At 37.9% G+C, this 23,694-nt stretch overlaps 1 protein-coding gene across 1 annotated transcript in view; it reads left to right on the top strand.

Moving 5' to 3' along the window:
* The window catches only part of GLDC (glycine decarboxylase), a 37,966-nt gene extending 16,250 nt beyond the window's left edge, over positions 1–21,716 (top strand). The window contains exons 5-25 of the mRNA XM_039567417.1: positions 905–982; positions 1,532–1,679; positions 1,903–2,099; positions 3,306–3,402; positions 4,385–4,490; positions 5,536–5,675; positions 6,434–6,514; positions 6,999–7,096; positions 7,547–7,631; positions 7,721–7,762; positions 8,776–8,918; positions 9,758–9,833; positions 12,950–13,075; positions 13,954–14,103; positions 14,548–14,660; positions 15,287–15,428; positions 16,759–16,870; positions 18,138–18,233; positions 19,182–19,354; positions 20,014–20,094; positions 21,082–21,716. Of these exons, the coding sequence (XP_039423351.1) occupies positions 905–982; positions 1,532–1,679; positions 1,903–2,099; positions 3,306–3,402; positions 4,385–4,490; positions 5,536–5,675; positions 6,434–6,514; positions 6,999–7,096; positions 7,547–7,631; positions 7,721–7,762; positions 8,776–8,918; positions 9,758–9,833; positions 12,950–13,075; positions 13,954–14,103; positions 14,548–14,660; positions 15,287–15,428; positions 16,759–16,870; positions 18,138–18,233; positions 19,182–19,354; positions 20,014–20,094; positions 21,082–21,225 (2,428 nt within the window). The 3' untranslated portion in view covers positions 21,226–21,716. The remainder of the gene's footprint in view (positions 1–904; positions 983–1,531; positions 1,680–1,902; positions 2,100–3,305; positions 3,403–4,384; positions 4,491–5,535; positions 5,676–6,433; positions 6,515–6,998; positions 7,097–7,546; positions 7,632–7,720; positions 7,763–8,775; positions 8,919–9,757; positions 9,834–12,949; positions 13,076–13,953; positions 14,104–14,547; positions 14,661–15,286; positions 15,429–16,758; positions 16,871–18,137; positions 18,234–19,181; positions 19,355–20,013; positions 20,095–21,081) is intronic.
* The last annotated feature ends 1,978 nt before the right edge of the window (positions 21,717–23,694 follow it).

The raw sequence follows: 23,694 nt of genomic DNA on the forward strand, positions 1-23,694 counted from the left end.
GTGCAGAGGACCTTTTATCACATACTCTAACAGACTGTGGCCCGAGTCTCTTGTGTCCATGAAAGTTGAAGATGTGCATTATCTTTTTCCATTAGTGATTAAAAGAAGCTTTAAAAAATGGTGGCGTACATCTTTCTAAGTTGCTAAAAGTGAAACTCTTACTGGTGTATCCAAATGTGCTTTCATGGATGTCTGTTGTAGGGCCATGTGAAAGGGATCTGCAAATCAAATTAAATACATGAGATGATTGAAGGTCACTGCAGAACTGTGTATCAGGAAGGTGATTACACAGCAGAGAGTGTGTAATCATAGTTTTGTGTGTGTAAAAATAGTTTTCTAAGTATTCGCTAGTTCAAAGTCTCAGTATGATGTAAAATTCTGCTTACCAGAGAAAGCTAGGGAATGGTCTTACCAGAATCATAGAATGGTTTGGGTTGGAAGGGACCCTAAAGATCAGCTAGTTCTATCCCCACTGCTGTGTGCATGGACCCATCTTCTTCATCTCCCTTTACCTACTTAGATGGCTCATATTTTTTTTATCCAGGGCAACACTGAAAAATCTGTATTAAAGACCACAGTTGTATTCCTTTAAAAAAGTATGTGTGTGTGGACCCATTCCCATGGCTTTTGAAATTACCGACCTGCCTGTTCTCTTTCATAATCTGTTTAAATGTATGAGTCTCATTTGAGTGTCTGAAATGATCTTTCTTAATGTAAATTTGAAAGAAATGTCATTTAATCTTACACTTAATCTGGTTATAATGTATATATAATAATATATATATAATATCTTCAACTGCCTTTTTACATAGGAAAACTCACTTCTAGAAAATAAGCTAATTTTATTTCCAAGGGAAACCATATATTATTGATATGTAAGCCTTCTTTTTCTTTTTTTTGACAGACACAACAAAAGGAGAAAATTCTATGTAGATGCCCGATGCCACCCTCAAACTATAGCAGTGGTCCAAACTAGAGCAAAGTAATGTTTTCCTCCATTTTTAACCATATATTTTCCCTTACGCTGAATCATTTTCCATCTGTGCCTTTTTGCCATATATCTAACATTTCTGGCCTGTGCTTTCTTTGCAAACTAAAAGCAGAAATCTGTTATCATTTGGCTTCACTTCAAGTTCAAATACAACTGCAAAGAAATTAAAGCTGTTTAAAAAGAGACTAAACATATGATAAAAAGAAAATATTTAATTTTTCCTTAAATTGTTGCACAAATATATACATTTGACTGTTGAATTCAGTCTTGTCTTTTTTTTTTCTTTTACTAACAAGCGTCTTAAGCATTCTCTGTTTGCTTTGCTCTGTATTTCTGATGGTGATATTGAATGCAATTTTTCTTCAGTACTATATACAATGATGTGAAACTTTCTCAACATTTAGTGCTGAAAAGCATGTTCAACTCTCTGTATATTAAAGAAGAGAGTCATATATGAGTCCATGAAAACATCTTACTAAGTGTCACCCCAAGGTTGGAAGTGGTTTGACTATTTTGCCTTCTGTGTATTTTTGTTTCCAGTTACACAGGTGTTATTACTGAGCTCAAATTACCCCATGAGATGGATTTCAGTGGAAATGATGTCAGTGGAGTTTTATTTCAGTATCCAGACACTGAAGGGAAGATCGAAGACTTCTCTGAACTTGTTCAAAGAGCTCACCAGAATGGGGTAAAGTAAATTTTATTGGTCATACAGATACTAATCTGATGCATCAAACAGCCATTGAGTTATCATCTCACCTACATGCAATTGATAACCATAACAACCATTGAACTTCAGCTCTGTGCAAGTCATGTGTAACTGTTTGAAATTAAATTTAAAAACCTAGCTCCCACATAAACACCATTCCTTCAGAAGAGAGCCTGACTGCTTTGTGCATTTCTGTTCTCAGACTCTCGCCTGCTGTGCTACTGACCTTCTGGCACTCTGTATTCTGAAGCCTCCTGGGGAGTTTGGGGCAGATGTTGTCCTGGGTAACTCCCAGAGGTTTGGCGTCCCGCTGTGCTATGGGGGACCCCACGCAGCTTTCTTTGCTGTCAAGGAAAATCTAGTGAGAATGATGCCGGGCAGAATGGTGGGTGTCACAAGGTAAGGGGTCCCTCTGCCATTAAGTGAAGATTGAAATCATAGTCTTGGAATCCTTAAGGCTGGAAAGGACCTTCAAGATCATAAAGTCCAGGTGTCAACCTACCACAATGTTCACCACTAAACTGTGTCCTCTAGTGCCACACCCACACATCTTTTGAACACTTCCATGGTTGGTGATGCCATCACTTCCCTGGAAAGCCTGTTCCAGTGCTTTAGAACCCTTTCTTTGAAAAACTTTTACCTAATATCCAATCAGAAGTTTCCCCTCAGAGATCTTAGTAATACATAAAAAACCACAAAAGAACACACTATGACTATCTTGTGCAGCCTTTGAGAACAATAGCTGACCATGGTGTTGTACTGAGCACCCTTTTTTCTTGAAAACTCTGAGAATAAAAGTTGCCTTCAGTTTTGAGGAAGCAAGCTCCAAGAATTCCATTTGTGTGGAACTGTCTATAGTGCTTGTGGCAATGTGGGATGAAGAGATAACCAAAAGCAGAGTGGATTCATTGTGATGGCAGGAGGCTTTGCAAGCTAACTTACTCCACTTACTCTGTACTGTTAGACCTTTATCAGTGAATCTTAAAAAACATCAAATGGCAAGAAGTAGAAAATTCAGTGAACCTCCAAAATAATCTAGAAGGAACTTAATCAAGTTCAAATTTTAGTCATGCTTAAACAAAGCAGAGAAATAGTGTACAAAATCTTGCTTCTAATAGTTGCTGTTGGTGATGTACTGTGTATTTTGACAAGATGTCTAACTAGTAATAATTGAAATGCAAAGTCATTGTCACTAGAAAGACTGTGTATCTTTGGCACAGAAGTTATCCAGAAGTACTTCAGTAACCAAAATAACTAAAACATTCACAGTTATCAATAAGTTTAGGAATATTTAATTTATATTATTACTCAGTTAAAGTAATTGCAATAATCTGTGTCATTTTAAGGCAAATACCAAATTCTCCTGTAGTATGCTTAGAAATTTCGCTGTGTGGTCTGCTGACCAGCCATGATATAAACAGAAATCTAGAAGTGCTTTAGTCTTGCTCTGTTTGGTATTGCAACTGTCCCAACTTCTGCTTTGTTCTCTCCAGCACCCTTCTGTCTCTGAGGATAACTAGTTTCAGGTTAGCATGCATAAAGCCCTATGTCACAAATAACTATAATTTTAAAGTAACAGAAGCAACATTTTCACTTGTGACTTAGAGATGCAAGTGGAAAGGAAGTGTACCGGCTTGCTTTGCAAACACGAGAGCAGCATATCAGGAGGGATAAAGCAACCAGCAACATCTGCACAGCACAGGTAACTTATGCTTTATTTTCAGCGCTAGAAAGGAACAAGTTGAACAGTGAGTTAGCTTTACTTTTGAGAGATTTTAGTAGAAAAATGGAGGACATAGATATATTCTGGTCTTTGTTCATTTGTTTTGAGCCCTTTGAATAATGGTCTGCTTGAAAAGAGAGTATTACTATGTGTTTCCTTACTGTAGTCCTCAATTCTTGCAGTGTCATGAATCTGTCTGTCTTGTAGCATGAACACCACTGAGTAGTGCTGTGTTTGTTATAAATGAGACAGAACTCTTAATAAAATAGAAGGGAATTCCAATAGCCTGAAATTCCCCACTCAAGCCAGAAGAAATAAATTTTTAAATTCTTAAACTAATTATTCAAATTGTCACAACTTATGTTTTTGTCAATGTGCTTTGATGCAAGAATGTTACATCACCAAGGAGATATCTTTACAGGAAAATTCCACGATTAAGTAAATAAGTATCCAGAATAGTTATCTTCACCATACCTCCACAGATCTCCAGACAGACAGGGTCATAACTTTTTTTGCTCCTATCATTGCCTTCCTCCTGCTCTTAATGTTGTGCCAGATTTTGAGGAGAGATTATTATTATTGTTCTTGACACAAGTTTAATTACTTAGTATTCAGGAGATACTCTGTAGGTTTTTTGTACTGATCCTAAACAATGGGTTCCTGTGAGACTAACTTGACTTGAAAGTCTTCAAATGTCTTTGTTGCAATAGTTGAATTTAAGTATGTGTTAATTGCTAAAACAGTTACATTTCAAAGGGGATTGAATTAATAATCGGTGCTTACAGTTTCATGAAAGTATTTTGCCTTTCCCTCCTTTTATTTTGTAGGCAACACATAATCAGCTATAACATCAGCTCAGGATACATGGTTGTCTCTGGGTGCTAAAGAAACATTTCACTAAACTTACATGAAATAGTTTCTGCTAACAATAACAATGTCCTAAACTGTGTTTGGATCCTAGGCTCTTCTGGCTAATATGTCAGCAATGTTTGGTATATACCATGGATCTGATGGACTAAGGCATATTGCAAAACGAGTACACAACGCTACTCTAATCTTGGCTGAAGGTGCGTGCTTAACATTTACAGAAACTGTTCCAAGATCCTTACCCCTTAAATAATACATCTTAAATAAACTTACAGGGTGGGGGCAGGGGTGTCCATCTGATGTGTGTTCTCTCGACTTGGGAGAGACATTTTAATATAAAATATACAGCTGATGTTTTTTGTGTAGTTCTGATAATGACATTAAAGAATTAGATGTCTGTGATAAGAACTTGGAGGCATTACCTCTGTTTCCTTGGGAAACTAACAGAAGTCTACAGAGCTAGTCTCCAGATGGTAGTGTTGAACTGCTGTTTGCCAGCTTCTACTTCTTTTGATGGACCATCCTAGTTTACACACAGAAATCTGCACAGAGTATTAATAACATAGCAAAGGAAGGTAATAAATTATATTAAAGCAATAGAAACATTTCAGTTAAACTGGGTGGAGTATCATACCTGCTACGAACATTGAAATCACAAAGGTTAACAGCTAAAGAATAGCACAGAATCTAGCAGAAGTTAATGATTGCATCTGGAGTACGTGGTCTGGTAGTTTTTTTTTCATTGATACAACTATCACTGCTGTCAGAGCTATACAAAACTGGAATGCTTGGAACTAAGGGATTATTGTAAGAAACATCCATACTTTATTTGCCAGTTTAGCCAGAAGACCTCTTGCTACTACAAAAAACCCTATGACTCCAAACTTTGTTATGGCAAGCTCTGTGACAGTTAGTATCCGTTAATATCTTTCTTATTATTTTGTCCTTACTGCATTCATATACCAATTCTGCTACTGTATATATGACGGATTTGATGTATCAGACTGACTTTCCCTAGACTCAGTCTGCATTATTAATTAGGTTTGAATATGATTTAGTTGCATTTCATACACAGTGACATTTCACTAAAAAGCTGGTGATTTTGCTGCTCTTTACACAAGCGGCATATTTTGCTTTTTTATGTAAAAGCATTTACTTATGAGATAGATGGTATTGTTCTGCAGCTACTGCCTGAGCAAACAATATAGTGTGCATATAATACAATTAACTTACTGTTTTTTATAGGTCTCAGGCGAGCTGGTCATAAACTACATCATGATCTGTTCTTTGATACCTTGACGATCACGTGTGGATGCCCAGTCAAAGAGGTTTTGGACAGGGCAGCTCTTAGAAAGATAAATTTTCGGATTTATAGTGATGGCAGAGTAAGCAACTTTCTAACCCTTTGATAAATTCAGAAATTTTGTAGTATGGCATTTTCTTCATTAAGTTTCTAATCATTACATGTGCTAAACGGAACAAAATGATTTAAGATCTTGTAATTTGCTCAGATATATTAGTCAATTGTAAAGATAATATAAAGAATGAACTTGTTAAGTGAGGCACTGAACTTCCAGAAATAATAATTGTATTTTCATTTTATGCCTTTTAACAGGAATATGTAATTTTCTCCTGTTAAATATGGCACTGAAGGGGAGAGATTCAAAAATTTAATGATGAAATACAAGGTGACATCCAGAATTCAGGTCTTATGACAGTGTTTGAAGACAGACTGAAATCTAAACCACATTTTGGTAGGCATGAAGGAGTCTTCATGAAGTGTAGTATGTTCTGTAAATTGGAATGGGGGGAAGGGGTGTCACAGGAAAATGGGCAATTTTCCCATTAAGTAGGAAACACTTAGAAACATTAGGAAGGCGATCATGAGTCTCAGTTTCTGAGCCATCTGGCTTGGATAGTTTGGGAGGGTAAAGGGAGGAATTGGAAAGTGTTACATAAAGAAAATAAATTTATATATCATAAATGCCTACAAATATGTATGTTTACATATTGTTGGGTAGATAGATTTCCCCCCCCACCCTCCCCCGCCTTGTGTTTCTGGAAAGTTTTTCTTGACCAAAACAAATGTACTATGTCTTTAAAGTTAACAGCTTTGAGTAATTGGTAGTGCTTTTATCCACAGCTTGGAGTATCACTTGATGAAACTGTAAATGAGAAAGATCTAGATGACATATTATGGATTTTTGGTTGCGAGTCTTCTTCTGTAAGTACATAATAGGTCATGTGGGTTACATTATCTGAATGTTTCCAGAGTTTAATGAAAACCAAAACTGGTCTTGTGTAGTGGGTGTCTATATGATGACCATTTGTTAAATATTAAGAATTTCATATCTTCTCTTAAATAAAGAGGTAGTGTTAAATAAAGGATTTATGTAATGCCATTTTCCGGTTGCAACACTTAGTTCTTTCGGTCAGCTTGGACACCTTGCATTTAGGCTATTTCTTCTTTTGTGATGGTTAGGACATGGGGTCAGTGATTTCTTTCCCACTGGAATTTTTGTTGCATGTCACTAGCATTTAGCAGCAATACCTACAAGATGAGGACTACTGAGATATCTGTACCCAGTTTTAATATAATACTGTTGTCATGCTAGATATATGCAGATACATATGCTAGTAAAATTGGGGGGGGTTTACCTTGAAAGCTGACTAAAAAAAGCTTGACTCTCTATTTCTTTGTGTCAAAGGAGCTAATTGCTGAGGGTATGGGCGAGGAAACCAAAGGCATCCTTAGCACCCCATTTAAGAGAACTTCCAAATTCTTGACACACCAGGTTTTCAACAGGTTTGTGAAACTGCTGTATGTTTGCTATTTTTATGGAATCTGAAATATCTCCCTTCAATACTAGCAGTGGAGTCTGTTGAGGACAGTTTTGTACCTGGATTCATACAGTGATTTGTTACTCTGAAATAAAATGTTGAGTAGCATTTTTAGTTATCTTTCTCATTTTAAATGAGCAGAGCAATACTCATGACTGTTAATCTGCTGTATTGTACAACCTATTATTTGAGGACATGGTATCCTTATATTCTGTATTTTCTGATAGTGCTACTGAGATAATAATAAGCATTTTTAATCCATGTTGCTATTAGCAAGCTTAGAGTGCCTGTTTGGAAAGAACTACTTAGTATATATTAATAACTGTCATCAGTCTTCCTTTTTGTGTTCTTTTCCTATGTTAGCAGCTGGTATAGCTGATCTGCTTGCCTTACCACTGTGTTTTGTGTTCTCCAGCTATCACTCTGAGACAAATATAGTGCGGTACATGAAAAGATTGGAAAACAAAGATATTTCTCTTGTTCACAGCATGATTCCCTTGGTAGGTATTTACCAAAAAGACAAAAAAATATATACTTACATAGGTGTTTGTGTATTTCAATAAATACTAAAGTGTGTTTGTATTTTTAGGGGTCCTGCACAATGAAGCTCAATAGTTCAGCTGAACTCACGGTAAGTTGCAATAATACTGTCTCACTTGATACCCACATGAATAAACTATCTAGCCAGCATCATTGTAGAGAAATAAAGGCTGCTCTTGGTCTAATACTCCAGCTGAGTGAGGAGGCAGTTTCAGGGGTAGCTGAAGTCACCCTCTCCTTTTTCCTCTAAGGAAAAGTTCTGAAAAGCACAAGTAGGACTGCAACAACAGTAGGAGAGTGTGTGGTCTTGAAGACTCCATTTTGAAAAAAATAATGAAAATAATTTTTGGAATTAGGTATCACAGTCCTGTTCCCTCAAGCAGTGTTGCATTACCTAACTCTGTCTGCTTTACAAATCTTAAAATCAAATCCTCAGAAATATGGAAAGAGTCAGGTGGGACTGACAATTCATGCTTCTTTTTCAGTTTGCAACTTCTTAGGATAATCCTCTTTTCCCCAGCTGAAGAGTCCCCAGATATCTTCATTTTCCTCCTGTTGTTTCTTGCCCATTTACACAGCGTGTTTTTATCAAAAATCCTTGGTTGGTTCCACAGGTATCTGTCTATCAGTGTTTGAGACATATACATTAGCCCCTTATCTTCTAGGCTTCTGTACCATCCCATAGCTCAAACATCAGCATTTACTTGGTGATCTGTTGAGAAGGGAAAAAAGAGCAAGAGGGAAAGGGGCAAATGCATTCTGTAAGCTACTTCTAAGCTTTGGGGGTAATCTCTTTATAATGCCCCAAAATCTTTGTATGGTAATCTGATCACCAAAATAAAAAGCTATAACGTTAACATTAAATCAGTTAACATTAGGCCTTGTTGAATCTCACACAACTGGCTTTGGCCCCATCAATCCAGCATGTCCAGATCCCTCTGGGCCTGCCAGGAGCCTCCCAAGCCTCCAGCAGATCAACGTACTTGGTGTTTGATACTTAACTGACCACAAGGCAACTTCTTTCCTTCACAGTGTTTAACAACAAAACAGAGTTGTCTGTAGAGTATTTTGTTACAGCACTCTTTGTTTGTTTTGTTTTTATAGCCTATTTCATGGAGAGAATTTGCCAACATCCACCCTTTTGTTCCCCTGGATCAAGCTCAAGGATATCAGCAGCTTTTCAAGGATTTAGAGAAGGACCTATGTGAGATTACTGGCTATGACAAAATCTCCTTCCAACCAAATAGGTAGTACCTTTTTTTCTGAGTATTTGCACCTTGACACATGATTCCAAAAACTTATCTCCAAAAAAGTGCAAACTGAAAATGGAAGAATTTACTAAAATCAAATTTGTCTTGAATGCAAGATTATGAAATTACTAAGTAGGTTTTTTTTAAAAAACTATGGTATCCTATTTTGTCTCATCTCTTCTAAAAGTTTTATGATTTGGTCATTTAATTCCTTTAATATTTCCCCCTCTATGAACTAAAAATAAAGATTTGGAATAGGAATAAGCTGTATGACCTGCCAACTGTTTAATTGTTGAAAATGGTAGTTAGTGCATGAGGTTTGACGGAAGAATGCCTAAGATCTGCATGCTCACTGAAATTAATAAAGCAGCATTTCATGAGTACTGCTGCAGCCCGTTTATGTCCCTTAGCAGTTTTGATACAAAATGAACAGCATGAACTTACTCTACACTGAGGGTGTCACTGAAAGACCTTTTATGTTTCATTGCATACACTTTGCTATGCATTTCAATATTAGTTTGCCTCTCTGTAATCAAGCACAGAGCCCTGCTAGGTGCAGAAATGTGGATCAGCTCAGTCACCAGAAGGATTTAACGTCATAGTGTAAACACATAAAATGGCATAACCTTTGTCATCTACTCTTTTCATTCACATCCAGCTGTTAATTTAAACATGTCCATTTGTAATTTAACCTATGGGATGTGCTCCTTTTAATTTGGTGATACTTGCCTGAAGTCATTGATAAGGGTCAGGGTTGGACAGTTTTGAAGCTCTGGCAGAGAGGTGGCACTTCCTGATGTGTGTGCTGTGTAACAGTGTTTGTGTTCTTCTTGCAGTGGAGCCCAAGGAGAGTATGCAGGCTTGGCTGCAATCAAAGCTTATTTAAATGCCAAAGGAGAACGTCACAGAACCGTAAGTGTCAACAATCATGTAGGGAAGAGTGTTGGGTGAGAAGTGGAGAAGGGAAGAGTTGATTCAGCAGCTGGGACTCACCTAGAGAGCAACTAGGTTGTGTATCATCCCCTCTGATAGGCTTTCAGTGTTCCCTGCTTCCCGCATGGATCCTCGGTACCGTCTTAGAAGTTTTTACAGAGAGTGAGAATCACCCAGAAAGGGTGATTGTACTGTGTCTGACTAGGGTGCATTTAACTTTCTCCATAGCAGCCATATGGTGCAGTGCTTTGTGGCTGAAGCACTGTTCATAACACAGGGATCTCTTGGCAAATGGTGAACAGTGCTTTCAGAGTGTCAAGGCTTTCTTCTCTCTGTGCCACTGCCCTGTGCTGACCCTGTCCTTTCCCAGCAAGGAGGCTGGGAGAGACACAGCCAGGACAGCTGACCCTGGCTGACCAAAGGGATGTTGATGCTATATAATGGCACGCTCAACAACAAAAGCTCAGGGAAAGGAGGGTAAAGCAGGGAAAGTCATGCTTACGACATTTTAATTCCCAAGCAACCATTGCATGTGCCATGTGGCCAGCCATGGGACATAGTGAAGAAAGGAAGGAAGGAAAGAAGATTGAGATATTGAGTTTACAATTTCATGTAACACCCTCTCACTCTTGAAAGATGAAGAACAGTTCTTCCATGTTCACAGCTGATATATCATGTGTTAATTCTGGGATTATTTATTTTATCCTTATCCATCCTCATTTCCTAGTTGGATTCAAGTTATTTGTCCATCCTTCTCAAAAAAGCGATTTTATAACTTTGTTTATCTTTAAAGTTTCTGTGTTCCTTTCACTTTTTTCTCTTACTCCCTTTCTGGTTTTTGATGCAGTTGCTTTCTTTCCCACCAAAACTGTGAGATCTTTCAGTAGTAGTAGGTTCAAAGCTAAAGATCACAGTGGTGTGTTGTTAAGATGTGTTTGCTCGTGTCATACTTTAGATCTGTCTGGTTCCAGTATACATACACTGCTTTGAATGCTGCTTCTCAGTACTGTGGGTCCTTTCTTGAACTCTGCAATCAGTTCTTTTAGTGACCTGGGGCGTTTTGTATTAACAGGATATTTGGCATTTCACTGTGTATCTCCATTATAAACCCGATTATGAGTAATTTTAAATGCTAGAGAATCAGCACAGATATTGATAATATTCTATTAGGATGACCTTTCCCTACAGTGAAAACTGACTATTTTTCTTTTCATTTCTTTGCCATGTATTCATTAAATATTTACCCAAATGTACCTTCCGACTTAACCCACTAAAAGTTAGTTTAGGAACGCTTTTTTGGGACCACATCAAAAACTTCTTGGAAATTTGAGATTACTTAGGTCTTCTTCTTTCACACACTCATAGAGTTGGCTTTAAACAGTAGAAAAAAATCCTTAGTGCAATAACATCCATATCCTTTGAACCTGATTTCATCCTCAGCTTTGAGACTCATTTGCCTTCTCAAAATGGAAGGGTCACTGTCCTGGCCTCCTGGGAACTATAGCCTCTGTGTGAGAAAACTACCTAAAATTGAATCTAAGTGTTGTCCTCTTCTGTCTTTGTTTCTTTCTTATATCCAGATCATGTCAAACTTAATAGAAGGCAACCACCCTTTACAGTTACAAACTTTGCTTTGTGAGTAGTTTTTTCTCAGTGGGAAGTGAAATTAGGCTAAAATTCTATTTGTTGGAGAGTTGTCTTCTGATTATCTGCATATGATCTGCCATTTCTCTTACTCTGTGCAAGATCCTTGGACATCTCTGAGTGATACCTCTGGAAATATCCAGAGGTGAACTGCACAGGAGAGCCTGGGGGCTGCTTGCACTCTACTCACAATTTACAGATTTCAAATGTTACAAGAAAATCGTGATACTCTTGGGAAAGAGTAAAAAGGAATAAGAAAATAAGACAGCCTGTGAAATGTTGACCTTTCAACTGAACTGCCCTTTTCTCCTGGGCTGGAGAAAGTAATTAAACCAGCAGTTCAAGGGTCTCACAGTTGGCCTTGTTTGGATTTGGTGCCCTCTCGTGGGAAAAAAGTATGGACATGAACGGACAGCTCACATCTCTGCTTTTTTGTGAGATCGGTAATGTCTGTACCCTGCAAGACTCAGTGGCCACCTGGAGTCACTTTACATTTCAGCTGCGCAGATAAAATGGCTGCAGGTGTGGCACAGTGCTTCCTGGCACTGGCGCTGGGACCCCTGTGCTTCCAGCGTTCTGAAGGAATTCACATTTGTCTCAGCATCGCTGTGGATGATGGAGCTCCATGAGCCATCGTGCAGTTTCTCAGGAAAACAAAGTGCTGTGCTCTTGTTTAATGAAGCTGAGCTTGAATAACTTAAGAAGCATAGTTAAATATTTCCAAGAGAGTCATTATAGACAGATGTTTCAATTTCCCTATTGAATAGAAGCAAAGATTTTTTTTTTTTTGTGAGAAGTATTTATTGTCTTTACAAGGGGTGGAATTACTAGAAAATGTCTGGAAATATCCTGACACGTGTACCATTTTCCTACCGTTAACAAGAGCCTACATTTATTTAAGTAGAAGTGCTTCTCTTTTTTTTCTTCTTAAATTAATTGTACAGAGCATGCAACTAGCTCTGAATTTCTTATCTATAGCAAAAATATTTTGGTTTAAATTTTTGTTTTGAACAGAATACAGAAGAAAATGCTTTGGAAACCAGAAAAAGCTGTAGTGGAAATTTGGAATTAGACAGTTTTTCTTTCAAGTCTTTGTACATATGGAGACTGATAACTGTTAATAAAATATCAAAAAAAAATCAGTGTTTTAAAAAAAGGTGGAGTGAGACAAAGAGATTCTAAATATGAGTATCTGAAATAATATTCTGGAATTGCATGCCTAAATATGATTATGCAGCAAATGAAACTTTAGTAATGAGTATTTAAATGCTAATACCTGAATGGATTTTCTTAAAAAAGTTGCATCATTCAGCAAAAGAGGCAATTCGCTGGTACAATCAGGATTTCTTTTTGAAACTTTGATAATGAATTGTAGCTGAGTGTAGACCGTAAAACATAAAGATTTTTTTAACTAGTTATACTTTAGGTTCTGTTTTTCTTTCCCTTCTAAGGTTTGCCTTATTCCTAAATCTGCTCATGGTACTAATCCAGCAAGTGCACAAATGGCAGGGATGAAGATTCAGCCAATTGAAGTGGATAAAAATGGGAGCATTGATATTTCCCATTTAAAAGCAATGGTAAGTATTAAATTATCTTTGATTTTCAAGGCAGGAACACTTCTTCTCTGAAGGTAATACTGTTGGCAGCTGAATCACATTTTTCTGTGAGAGAAAATAAAGTAATAATAGTGAATACATGCTTGGAAAGTAAGTAATTATTTTTTTCTTTTGTTTTTTGCTCACTCAGACACTTACCATGTGACACTTGTGAGACTTCTTTTAATTTGAGGATCTTTGGTGCAGGACTTGCTCAAAGAGTCTTTCTACACAGTAGACTCTTTTATAGCAGACCCCTTTGGTCCACAGCTAGTACTGGAAATAAACAAGCCATGATCATGAATGTGAAGCATTTGAAACTGCACTTCAGCCTTCTTTTAGCAAAGTTTGAGTCCACCTCTGCTGGAGATGGTGTCGCTAGGCAACTTTTTTTTCTCTTTTTTTAAGCGTACTGGCTGCAGGTGACTCTTGCAATCCAAGAGAGATTAGCAGGACACATTTCCACATTTGAACAAACTGTTACGGTAATCGTAGAACTCTGTTGCTGAAAGTAGGGGGAATGGTCATTATTTCACATTAAGGCCAGATGTTTCATTTGGTTGTCTGAAGGTCCCAGAAATGACTATATATATATATATATATATATAGATCTTTTAATACCTGCCTTCTTCCCTGATTTAAAATTCTGATTTATTCAGAAATCACTCTTTTTCCATAGGCATGGCCAAAGGAAGGAGCCCGGTTTCCTCTGCTGACTATAAACTACTTAGACTATCTGCTGATAGACTTGCTTCTCACCTGTAAAACATCTTGACTTTTATTGTACTTTTTAAAAATAAAATCTTGAGAAGCTCTAGGGGCCTCAGTGACATTTTTTTCTCTCCCCTCCCTGCCACCAGGTGGACAAGCACAAGGAGAACTTGGCAGCCATCATGATCACATACCCTTCCACCAATGGTGTGTTTGAAGAGGAGATTGGAGATGTGTGTGACCTCATTCACAAACATGGAGGCCAAGTTTACTTAGATGGAGCAAATATGAATGCTCAGGTACAAAATCTAGGCAGTTTTATTACTACTGGGAGTCCCTGGAGTAAAAACAGCACAGCTGTACTTAGTTCAGACCATAACACAGCTTCCATGCAAGATGGCAGTGTTAGGGGGAGGAGGTGGTATTTCCAAGAACAGTAATAAAAGATGGTGAAAGTAATTCTCTTTTATTTGATTTTGCCCTGAAACGTGTCATAAGATGTGTGAGTTGTTCACTGAAATTGGCTTAGTCTGCCTAACCTTTATCAAAGATACTCTTTACAGACATAATTAAGAATTCCTAAAGCAAAATATTATTTGCATCAAGTTCTTGTTTATGATGCATCATGATAAAGAAAACCATAAAAACATACACCATCTTTTTCAACCTGTTCTTCTTGCATTCATTAATAGGTCTTAAATGGCATATGAAGAATGTATTGAAACAGAGTATTCCCTTTACAGGTTGGTCTGTGTCGTCCTGGAGATTATGGCTCTGATGTCTCTCACTTAAATCTTCACAAAACCTTTTGCATTCCCCATGGAGGAGGAGGACCTGGAATGGGACCAATTGGAGTGTGGGTATCTCTTAAAAAAAACCATGTATATATAAATATATATACATATATATCCCTTATTGAATCTTGGTTGGCCGTTCCCTTCAGTACGGAGTCGTGGATGGGAGAGGTGTTATGCTGGTTGTAAATGTCCATCCTTCTCCAGCACAGTCATGCGCTGATCTCATGAATGGTGGTGTCCACCTGTATTCCCAAACCCTGGCTTCCATGGTGGCCTTTTAGTGTGTATGGTAGACCTCACTCAGCAATCTCTTTCCTGGGTAAGGGATGATTTGTGGACTTGAGGGCTGATAATACTGCTTGTAATCCAGAACACAGAAGTGGTATATGAGCTGTGTGAATTTATCCTGTGGAGCATTCATGTTTAAAGGAAAATAATCTTGTTTAAAGGAGGTAATTTTTATTTGGATAGCACCATGAATATCTTGTGATAGGTTGAAAACTGAGTGCCATCCTCCACTGGTACCAGTTGTGTTAATAAACTTTCCTTTGAAGAAAGCATAGACCAGACTTTCCTGGAGGACTGTAGGTGGAAGCAAGGTGAAGAGAAACTACTGCTGAAACTGTCCAGATATGGTAACACAGGAACACACATTTAAGTTCTAAAATCAATGTTTTTGTTTTAGGAAGAAACATTTGGCTCCCTACTTGCCTACCCACCCTGTCATCAAAATACAGCCGGATAAGGATGCATGTTCTTTGGGTACTGTCAGTGCTGCACCTTGGGGTTCCAGTGCTATATTGCCAATTTCCTGGGTGTATATCAAGGTGTGTAGACTTTTATAAGGAGTATCAGCTGAGGTTCTGTTTCTCTTTCAAGTTCAATCACCACTGGAATCACAAGAAAAGGTTTAAGAGCAACTCATCATAAGATGTTTGCACAGACTGAAATGCAGGTGACTACAGCACAGTCATAGGTTATTTACATCCATCAAGCCTACTTGTTTTATAGTAGGACAATGTTGCCATGAGAAAGGATGTCAGGACAACTGCTGTCTCTTTAATCTCTTGTCTGTAATAACTCTTGAGATAAGTGGACACCAGGCAGAAAACTGCAGTCAGGCTTCCACTTTCTGACATTGAAGTTTTCATGTTTAAAAGCTGCTTGGTAATTACTGTTCCCCCAAGAGTATTTTTAGTTGTGTGATTCAGTATTGTTACACTTGACATCTGTGTAACATTCAACTTTACAATATCCTGAATTCCGGAAGATTTTACTGAGTTTGAAAACTGAACTTAGTTTTTGGCTTTACATGTGAGACAGTTTGATCATGATCTGTGTAATTTGTTAATCCCTTGCAATTTAGTGATGAAACAGCAAATATTTGGTTACATGTATGGAAGTGTTTAGCCAACAGAGATGAATGTTGACTCACATTCTATTTGAGAGAAGGGTGCACTGGGACTCTGAGCAACATTTAAGGCTTCCAGTGACAGAGTTGGGGAAGATTGAACCTAGGCCGCTGTCATTCAGGATACTTTGTTGCCAGTTTCATATTATTAACCACGGAAACTTCCTCTGCTGCGGAAACCAGCTCTCCAGGAATTCAAAATGTGCAACTATGAACTGGCGCAATTTCCATGGTGGCTTTTCAGCTGTGGGTAAAAATCACTTGTGACTGTAAGCTGGTTCCCATTGCAGAATATTTAATCCCTTAGAAATTTTTAAGGGGAGCTGTTTCTTCACAGTGCAAAATGCCATATATTTACACTGTCCCATCTACAGTTCTCTGCACACTCTTGCTGTGGGATGGAGACAGGCAGCCTGTGCCTTTCGGCATTGTTTGTGTGCGCACTTTTTTCTATTTAGTTCAAAGCTTCTCAGTTTGAGGAAAGGTTTGGGTCACTCACTTGACTTCACGCTAAACCTCTTACACAGTAGATACTCTCGTAATCTATGTACACCAAAGGTGCTCTCAGTCAGTATCCAGTGCTTCTCCGTGAGTGTCGTGTGGAAAAGTGTAACAGCAGAGTGACTGCCTTAGAACTAGCCAGGTGCATCGAGGTGTGCTGTCTGTCGTGCTTGCCACTGCAGGAGCACACTTGGCTTGCTTGGGACCTGCTTTAGATCTGTTTCTTCATGTTATCTTTCTTTCAGACAATGGGAGCAAAGGGTCTGAAGCATGCTTCTGAGATTGCTATACTAAATGCAAACTACATGGCAAAGAGGCTAGAGAAACACTACAAAGTCCTTTTCAGAGGAGCAAGAGGCAAGTATTAGACTTTTTTTTTCTCTACCAGTCTGACTTTTTTTTGCTTCATGTAGAAGTTGGCTTGCAGTATGGTTTTTTTTTTTTAATGCTATGTGATAGCTGCATTTCAAACTTCTCTTGATGTTGTTCACAAGGAGAGAAATAGCCTGCCACACTTCTTCTATGGATGTATTGCAATGAAACTGAGATATTTGGAAGTAGAAGAAAAGTAATATCTGTTTGTAATGAGAAAAAATTATGCCGAAAGATAGAGTAAACCATTAGATTGTTCTCCTTGAAATCTAATCTAATGGCAGATTAATGAACATTAGAAAAAGGAAAAGCAAACAAGTTGAGGCTTCCAAATCTCCACAACCAATGGTGCAACAATTTAGGAACTGGAAGTAATTTTTGGACCTGTACTTCCCCTTGCACACTTGCTCTGAAACAAAAATACCACCAAGTTTCCCTCATTTCTGCTCCTTGTTCACTTTTGTGAGATAAGACAGAATCCCCTTGGCAATGCACAATATTTTAGCTACATTCTGGTACCCTGTTTTGGCTCTCCAGACTTGCAACAGGACAGCAGTAATGAAGAAGAGATGAAAAAAATTATTGTGATAGTAGAGTAACTATCAGAGAATTTATTTTGCTTGTTTAAGCCGAACGGCATCGAAGAACATTTGAGTACAATATACATTATCTTTAAAATATATCTTAAGTTTAATGGTGTACACCTTGGTTAAACCTGCAAGTTGTACTTCAATAGAATTGAATGAAAGTTGCAAATTTTTAAGGATCTAACAATATAATGAAACAAGGTTCTCCAGAATCATGCATATAAACACAGATAACTTTTGCCTTTAGCCTCTGTATAACACTAGATATGAGATTTGCTCTGGCATAAGATAAAACTGATTATCTTGATTAATTTAGGATAGCCTAAGACCCAAGTGGTGTTGGGCCATTGACAAATCCAATTAATTTATCAGAGAACATGTAAATTGTAGGAGTTACTTTGACCACTCATTCGTGATTCTGGTCTTCATCCTAGTCTGGATAAGGCTTCTTCTTAATGTGATGTGGGACTCAAGGAGCCAGTCTTCAAAAACTGAGTTGTATGTCTCCTACCTGACAATTTCTCAGATTTGAGGTTTTGCCCAAGTGGATATTTTTGAGTTTGTCTTTTTGCCATGTTCTCCACAAAGCCAACCAGAACAGACAGATTGGTAAATTGCATTGTTCCCCTACTAAGTAAACCTAGTGTTCACTTTTTCACTTACAGGTTATGTAGCCCATGAATTCATTTTGGATACAAGACCTTTCAAAAAAACAGCAAACATTGAAGCTGTAGATGTTGCTAAGAGGCTTCAGGATTATGGTAAATCAAATGTCTATTCTTTAAAATAGCACTGCAAGTGAAAATTTTCTAAATCTCTTCTAAAGGGAGACACAAACATTCTAGTTCTGTGCTTATGGATGATGAATCTGTCACAATCATTGCAGGCTTCCTCATGTTCTTTAAGGGCTTGGAGAGATATTTGCATATACTGAGTTGTAGTAGGTACTTCTGACTCTGCTGCTACTTCACAGTTTTGTCTACTGCCCCATCAAATTACTGATTACATGACTCTCAACCGTTCGGAGTAAGTGGGTTGGAGCCAAAAGCTTAGTAAGATTCCAACAAAGCAAAACAAAATAAAATAGGGGAAAAAAAAGAAATACTGTTGAAGTAGGATAATAGGATTTCAACAGTTCCATCCTCATATAGTTTATGCAGTTTTGTACACAGGCACTTAAGGATCTGACTGTGGATGCTCTTTGGCTGCCAGACAAGAGAACCCATTGAACTGCTTGATCCTATAGAACTGTGCTTCTAATAAATATGCATGAAAGCAGTCAAAATCCTAATCAGTAATATGTCTTCAGTGAAATAATCTAAAGCCTAATTGTGATACTAAAAAACCCACCCTTCCTGCCCTTTGTAAGTGAGCCTTAAATATCATGCACCACTTTAAACAGACTTTTCACTAGGTATAGAGGTGAGTTCCCACAGATAAGTATATTGAAGTTCCTTTTTAATTAACTGTTTCATTACATCAGTGTGTAACTCTACTGTAAATAATACACTGGTGGTACCCTTCAGTGCTAAAAACAAAGATACTTGAAAAGTCTGTCTTACCTCTAAAGTATAGTGCCAACACTACCAATGTTCAGTCCTGTAAAGATGATTGTATAGGAAGGGTTGAATTTGTTAATCTGCTGATAGCTAATGCATGTATTCTCTTATAACTTATTGAGAGTGACTGATTTCTGCTATTGTCATCAGGTTTTCATGCTCCAACCATGTCTTGGCCAGTGGCAGGGACACTTATGATTGAACCAACAGAGTCTGAAGACAAAGCAGAGCTGGACAGATTTTGTGATGCAATGATCAACATTCGGCAGGAAATTGCTGAAATAGAGGAGGGCAGGATGGACCCCCAAATTAACCCACTAAAGGTAAGATGACATGTAGAGCAAGGTACCAGCATGATCTCAACCCTTGAGACTACAAAAGCCCACGTCCTGGTCTTTCAGTACTCTCAAAACTAACAGTGCACAACAGTGAACACAGTATTTTTTTGAGAAACCTTCAATGTTTTCTGAAATTTGAATTTTGACTTTTTCAAGTCAGAAGTCAAGCCCTTGCTGACAGAGCAGAGCAAAGTTATTTCCACAAGCATTTAATCTATATTTCAAGACTATCTCAAAGTAACAAGAGAAACGCTTATTTTGTGTGCTTAAGACAGGAAGTGGAATGATCTTAGCAGTAACAATTAAATAAAGATTGAATTAATTATTTTAGCAATGGCAGGACAGAACTGGTATCAGCTCAAGTTCTGTTCAACTCTTTTAATATTTTACTGACTTCTAAGTTTAGTGAAAAGCCAAAAGCATATTCAAGCCTTGGGTATCGTCTTCAGGCAAACTGAAAAAAAATCCAAATACTGACTTGCCTCCTGGTTTAAATCTGCCTTTCCCCCACCTCCCCTGATAAACAGTGTTCTCTAGACAGTAATTATTCATATGTGGTAATGTGAACTTGAAGAAGGCTTCTCACTGATATGCTCAACTGAATTCAGTAAATTCATGTCCTAAACATGTCTTGTTTCTTGCAGATGTCACCACATACTCTGAACTGTGTCACTTCTTCCAAGTGGGATCGTCCCTACTCCAGAGAAGTGGCAGCATTCCCACTGGTGAGTACATAATGGGAACTTCGTGGTGTGGTAATACATAAATATGCTTTGTGCTCTGTAGTTTCTTACTCAGTTGGAGATGAAGTAATGTAGTAAGAATGAAAACTTCAGAGCCATTTTATTGTAGCTCAATTTTTATGTGTGTGAGCTCTACTGCAATTTCATTAGTTTTGTTTTTAAAGACAAGGAAAGAAGAGCTCAAAAAAAAAAAATCTCTACATGTAGGTTCAGACTTGGATTTCTGAATTAGCACTTCAACACTGAATAGTCATTCCTATTGGAAACAGCCTGTTCAGTTCTGACATACTGCACCAAGGGCTCCCAAAACAGAGTCCCATGTGCTGACATTCAAAGCTCTGCTCAAAAGAACTTGCGTAAGGGTGCGACCAGATGCCCCATGGTCAGCATGGAGAAAGCAACACCAGTGTGGACCTGCTACAAATAAAGGTCACATTGGAGCTGGACTCTGATATCAGACTTCCTAATTGCTTCCATAGTCATAGCAGCTAAATGTAGGTGTAACCAACCTTTCTTATCTGAAACTTAAATGCAAGTATTTTAGTGATATGTACTCTTTCAAAGAATAAGAATTCAACTACACCTGTGAAGTTTGCCACTTTCCTTTATGTATTATATTGTAACTATATTGAACAGCACAGCAGTCTCCTCCACTTTTCCTTCATTCCTATCTGTAAGCCAGTTGTTCAAAGGATAATAAAGTTTTCTTTCATCTCATGAAAACTGCTTCTTTGCAAGCATGTGTTAGAGGACATGACTACACTTTCTTGAAAATCTAAACATTCTTTTGACTGTCACCTCTATTGTACATGCTTGTTAATTTTCAGTGACAGCTAAGAGATTTGAAGGATGGCTTAAAAATCCACTTCCACAGCACTTGTAATTCTTCAAGCTTCTAATGTCTATTACAATTTTGTAGCTTTACTTGGCAGAAAAATTAAGATGGTTGGGTTTTTTTCTCTCTGTTAGCCATTTGTGAAGCCTGAAAGCAAGTTTTGGCCCACAATTGCTCGCATTGATGACATATATGGCGATCAACATCTGGTTTGTACCTGCCCACCAATGGAAGCCTATGAATCTCCATTTTCTGAACAGAAGAGAGCATCTTCCTAAGACTGCTTCCAGCTGCCTGCATTTTTGACTCCATCAGGATGGCCCTTTCCTGATTTCCTGGGGATATTTATACTGTGTATATTTTGAATAATCACCACGTTTGTTAATTGAATCACTGCTCAGTTAAAATGTAAATACAATCAGTATGTTAGGTGTAAACAAAATGTGATTATTTCACAGCAGTTGATGTTGGAAGTTGCCTTGATTCAGCATTTTGTCTGTTTTGTGCTGAAGTTTTAACAATTAACACCCAATTTGCAAAGTGGCATGGAAAATACAGTTTAAAAAGTAGAAAAGATGCAGATACACAAGGCAATACTAATAAATATTAACTGCAGAAGTAATTGTTTATATTTTGTAAAAAAATGATTAAGTAGATTTTAAAATTTACTTCTCATATTACCACTAACTAGCATTGCTAGTGTTAATATTTCATACTGATTTTTTACCTGTCAGTGCTATTAGTCTAATAAAACTGGTCACAATTTTAAGTGTTGTCATGTTTTGGATTTAAACTTTTCAGCTGGATTTGTCCAACAGAACAATATGAAATTATGAAGCTTAAGTTCTGATTTATGGCAATGGCTGCAGCAGCAATAAACTTCTACACAAAGGAATACTGTCAGAGATTAATATTTAAATAAATCTCTAATTTTTTTAATGAGCCAGCATGATCCATTTTACCAAGCAGTAACAATCTTGTTCTATATCACATCATTTTTTCTTAGTGGTTCCATCTAGTCCTCTCTTATTCTGGAGAAGGCATAAAAGACCACTGTGAACTTTTTCGTATTACTTAAATCTTGGGTAAAAAAACCATTCTCTTTCTACAGTTTCTCAAGTCTCCCTCTGGCGCTTTTTTATACAGAGCACTCAATTTGCCTTAGTTTATCTACAGTTTGTGTAAAAATTGATGCACAGCTGAAGCTGTGGCCCTCCAAGAGCACCAACTGCACTCAGACCAGAGCCCTCCTGCAACACACAGTGCCACATTAAATTACTCTGCAGCCAGAACTCAGACCTTAAACAGGAGCCTTTTCCAGCATGTTCCAAATCAAATTTACAAAAAACCAATCCTCTCCATCCTCTGTGTGACTAGTTACACAGTCAGACCTTTGTGCTACCAGCACATTTGAAAGGAACCTGCCCAGGGCTGTGCAGAGTTGTCTGTGTTTGATGTATGTGAGCATCCCTGAAGGGAGCAACTCATTCAGCCACACGAAGCACAATTTTCATGAATTAGGAAACAGGCACTGGGACAACACTGAGACCACAGAAAGAACCACAGAGTTTTGCACCTTACCACCAGCTACTACCCAAACTCTTTTTAAAGATCTACGTGCACGCTCAGCCTGGGAACTCTCTCTCAAGCGACGCAAACGAGGCTGGTGCTCACAGCAATATTTTAAGTACTGTAAACTTTGGGTCTTTTACAGTAAAAGTTTTGGGACTGCAACTTTTTCATTACCTACCTCATGTCTTCAATAGGGGGCTTTACACAAAGAGACTGTGGATGATAGGAGACAGGAATGGCTTTCATTAAAGGAAAGTCAGGCCAGATACCAGTTTTTATGTGAAAAACTGCACCTACATCATAAATAACCTCAATATATAGTGAAGAAAATCAGAATTTTTTTACTCTAGCTTTCAGTAGCTATTGATATAGTATTAAGGATGTAAGAATCATGAAAAGCCACTGCAGGCTTGTAATGTGAGGAAAGGACAGTCACTCTGTGTTGCCAATCTAATTCCACAGTCTTGACAAGCTCCTTTAGTATTTGTTAAAAGCAGTCATGTTGCCTGATTATGTCACTGAAAAAAATATATTAAAAAACTGGTTTACGTATTTTTGTATAAAGAAGGTAACTTCCCACTGTTGACCTAAAACTGATAAAATTTATATTGTGAATTAATTGGTAAAATCTATCCAATGGAAAACAAAGCATTAAAATATTTTACAGTACTCAGCTAAAAGCTAGAAGTCTTATGTGCTTACCGCATAGATGCGATGACTGTTACACAGGTAAAATCATATCTGTTTTCTCCAGAAATTACTGAGCTACCTGTAGCACTGTGGGCTGCAGGCTGTCACTGCAACCTCAGTGCCTACAGAGGCCATCGGACTCACCCAGCTGACCAACCACCGTGCAGGAATCCCACAGCTCCCAGCTGCACCGACAGCCCAGCGGGACAGGCAGGGCTCCCTCCCTCTCTGGGACATGAACAGAGCACTGCTACAGGCTGTGAGCAACTCCATAGGTATTAATGTCACCACTGGATTTTGATTTGGAGTTGTTTGGCCTTTTTTTAAATTAAGTGTTCTTTTCATTGAGAAATGAGTTAAGGAATATAAAGCCTCACACCTGAAAAATAAAGCCACCCAAGGAAAGCATAGTAACCTGAAAAATAAATTCTGTAAAAACCTGATTACTTAATTAAGTGGACAATAGTAAATACAAAACTAGCAAA

Source organism: Corvus cornix, chromosome Z (assembly GCF_000738735.6).
Source record: "Corvus cornix cornix isolate S_Up_H32 chromosome Z, ASM73873v5, whole genome shotgun sequence".
NCBI lineage: Eukaryota > Metazoa > Chordata > Aves > Passeriformes > Corvidae > Corvus > Corvus cornix.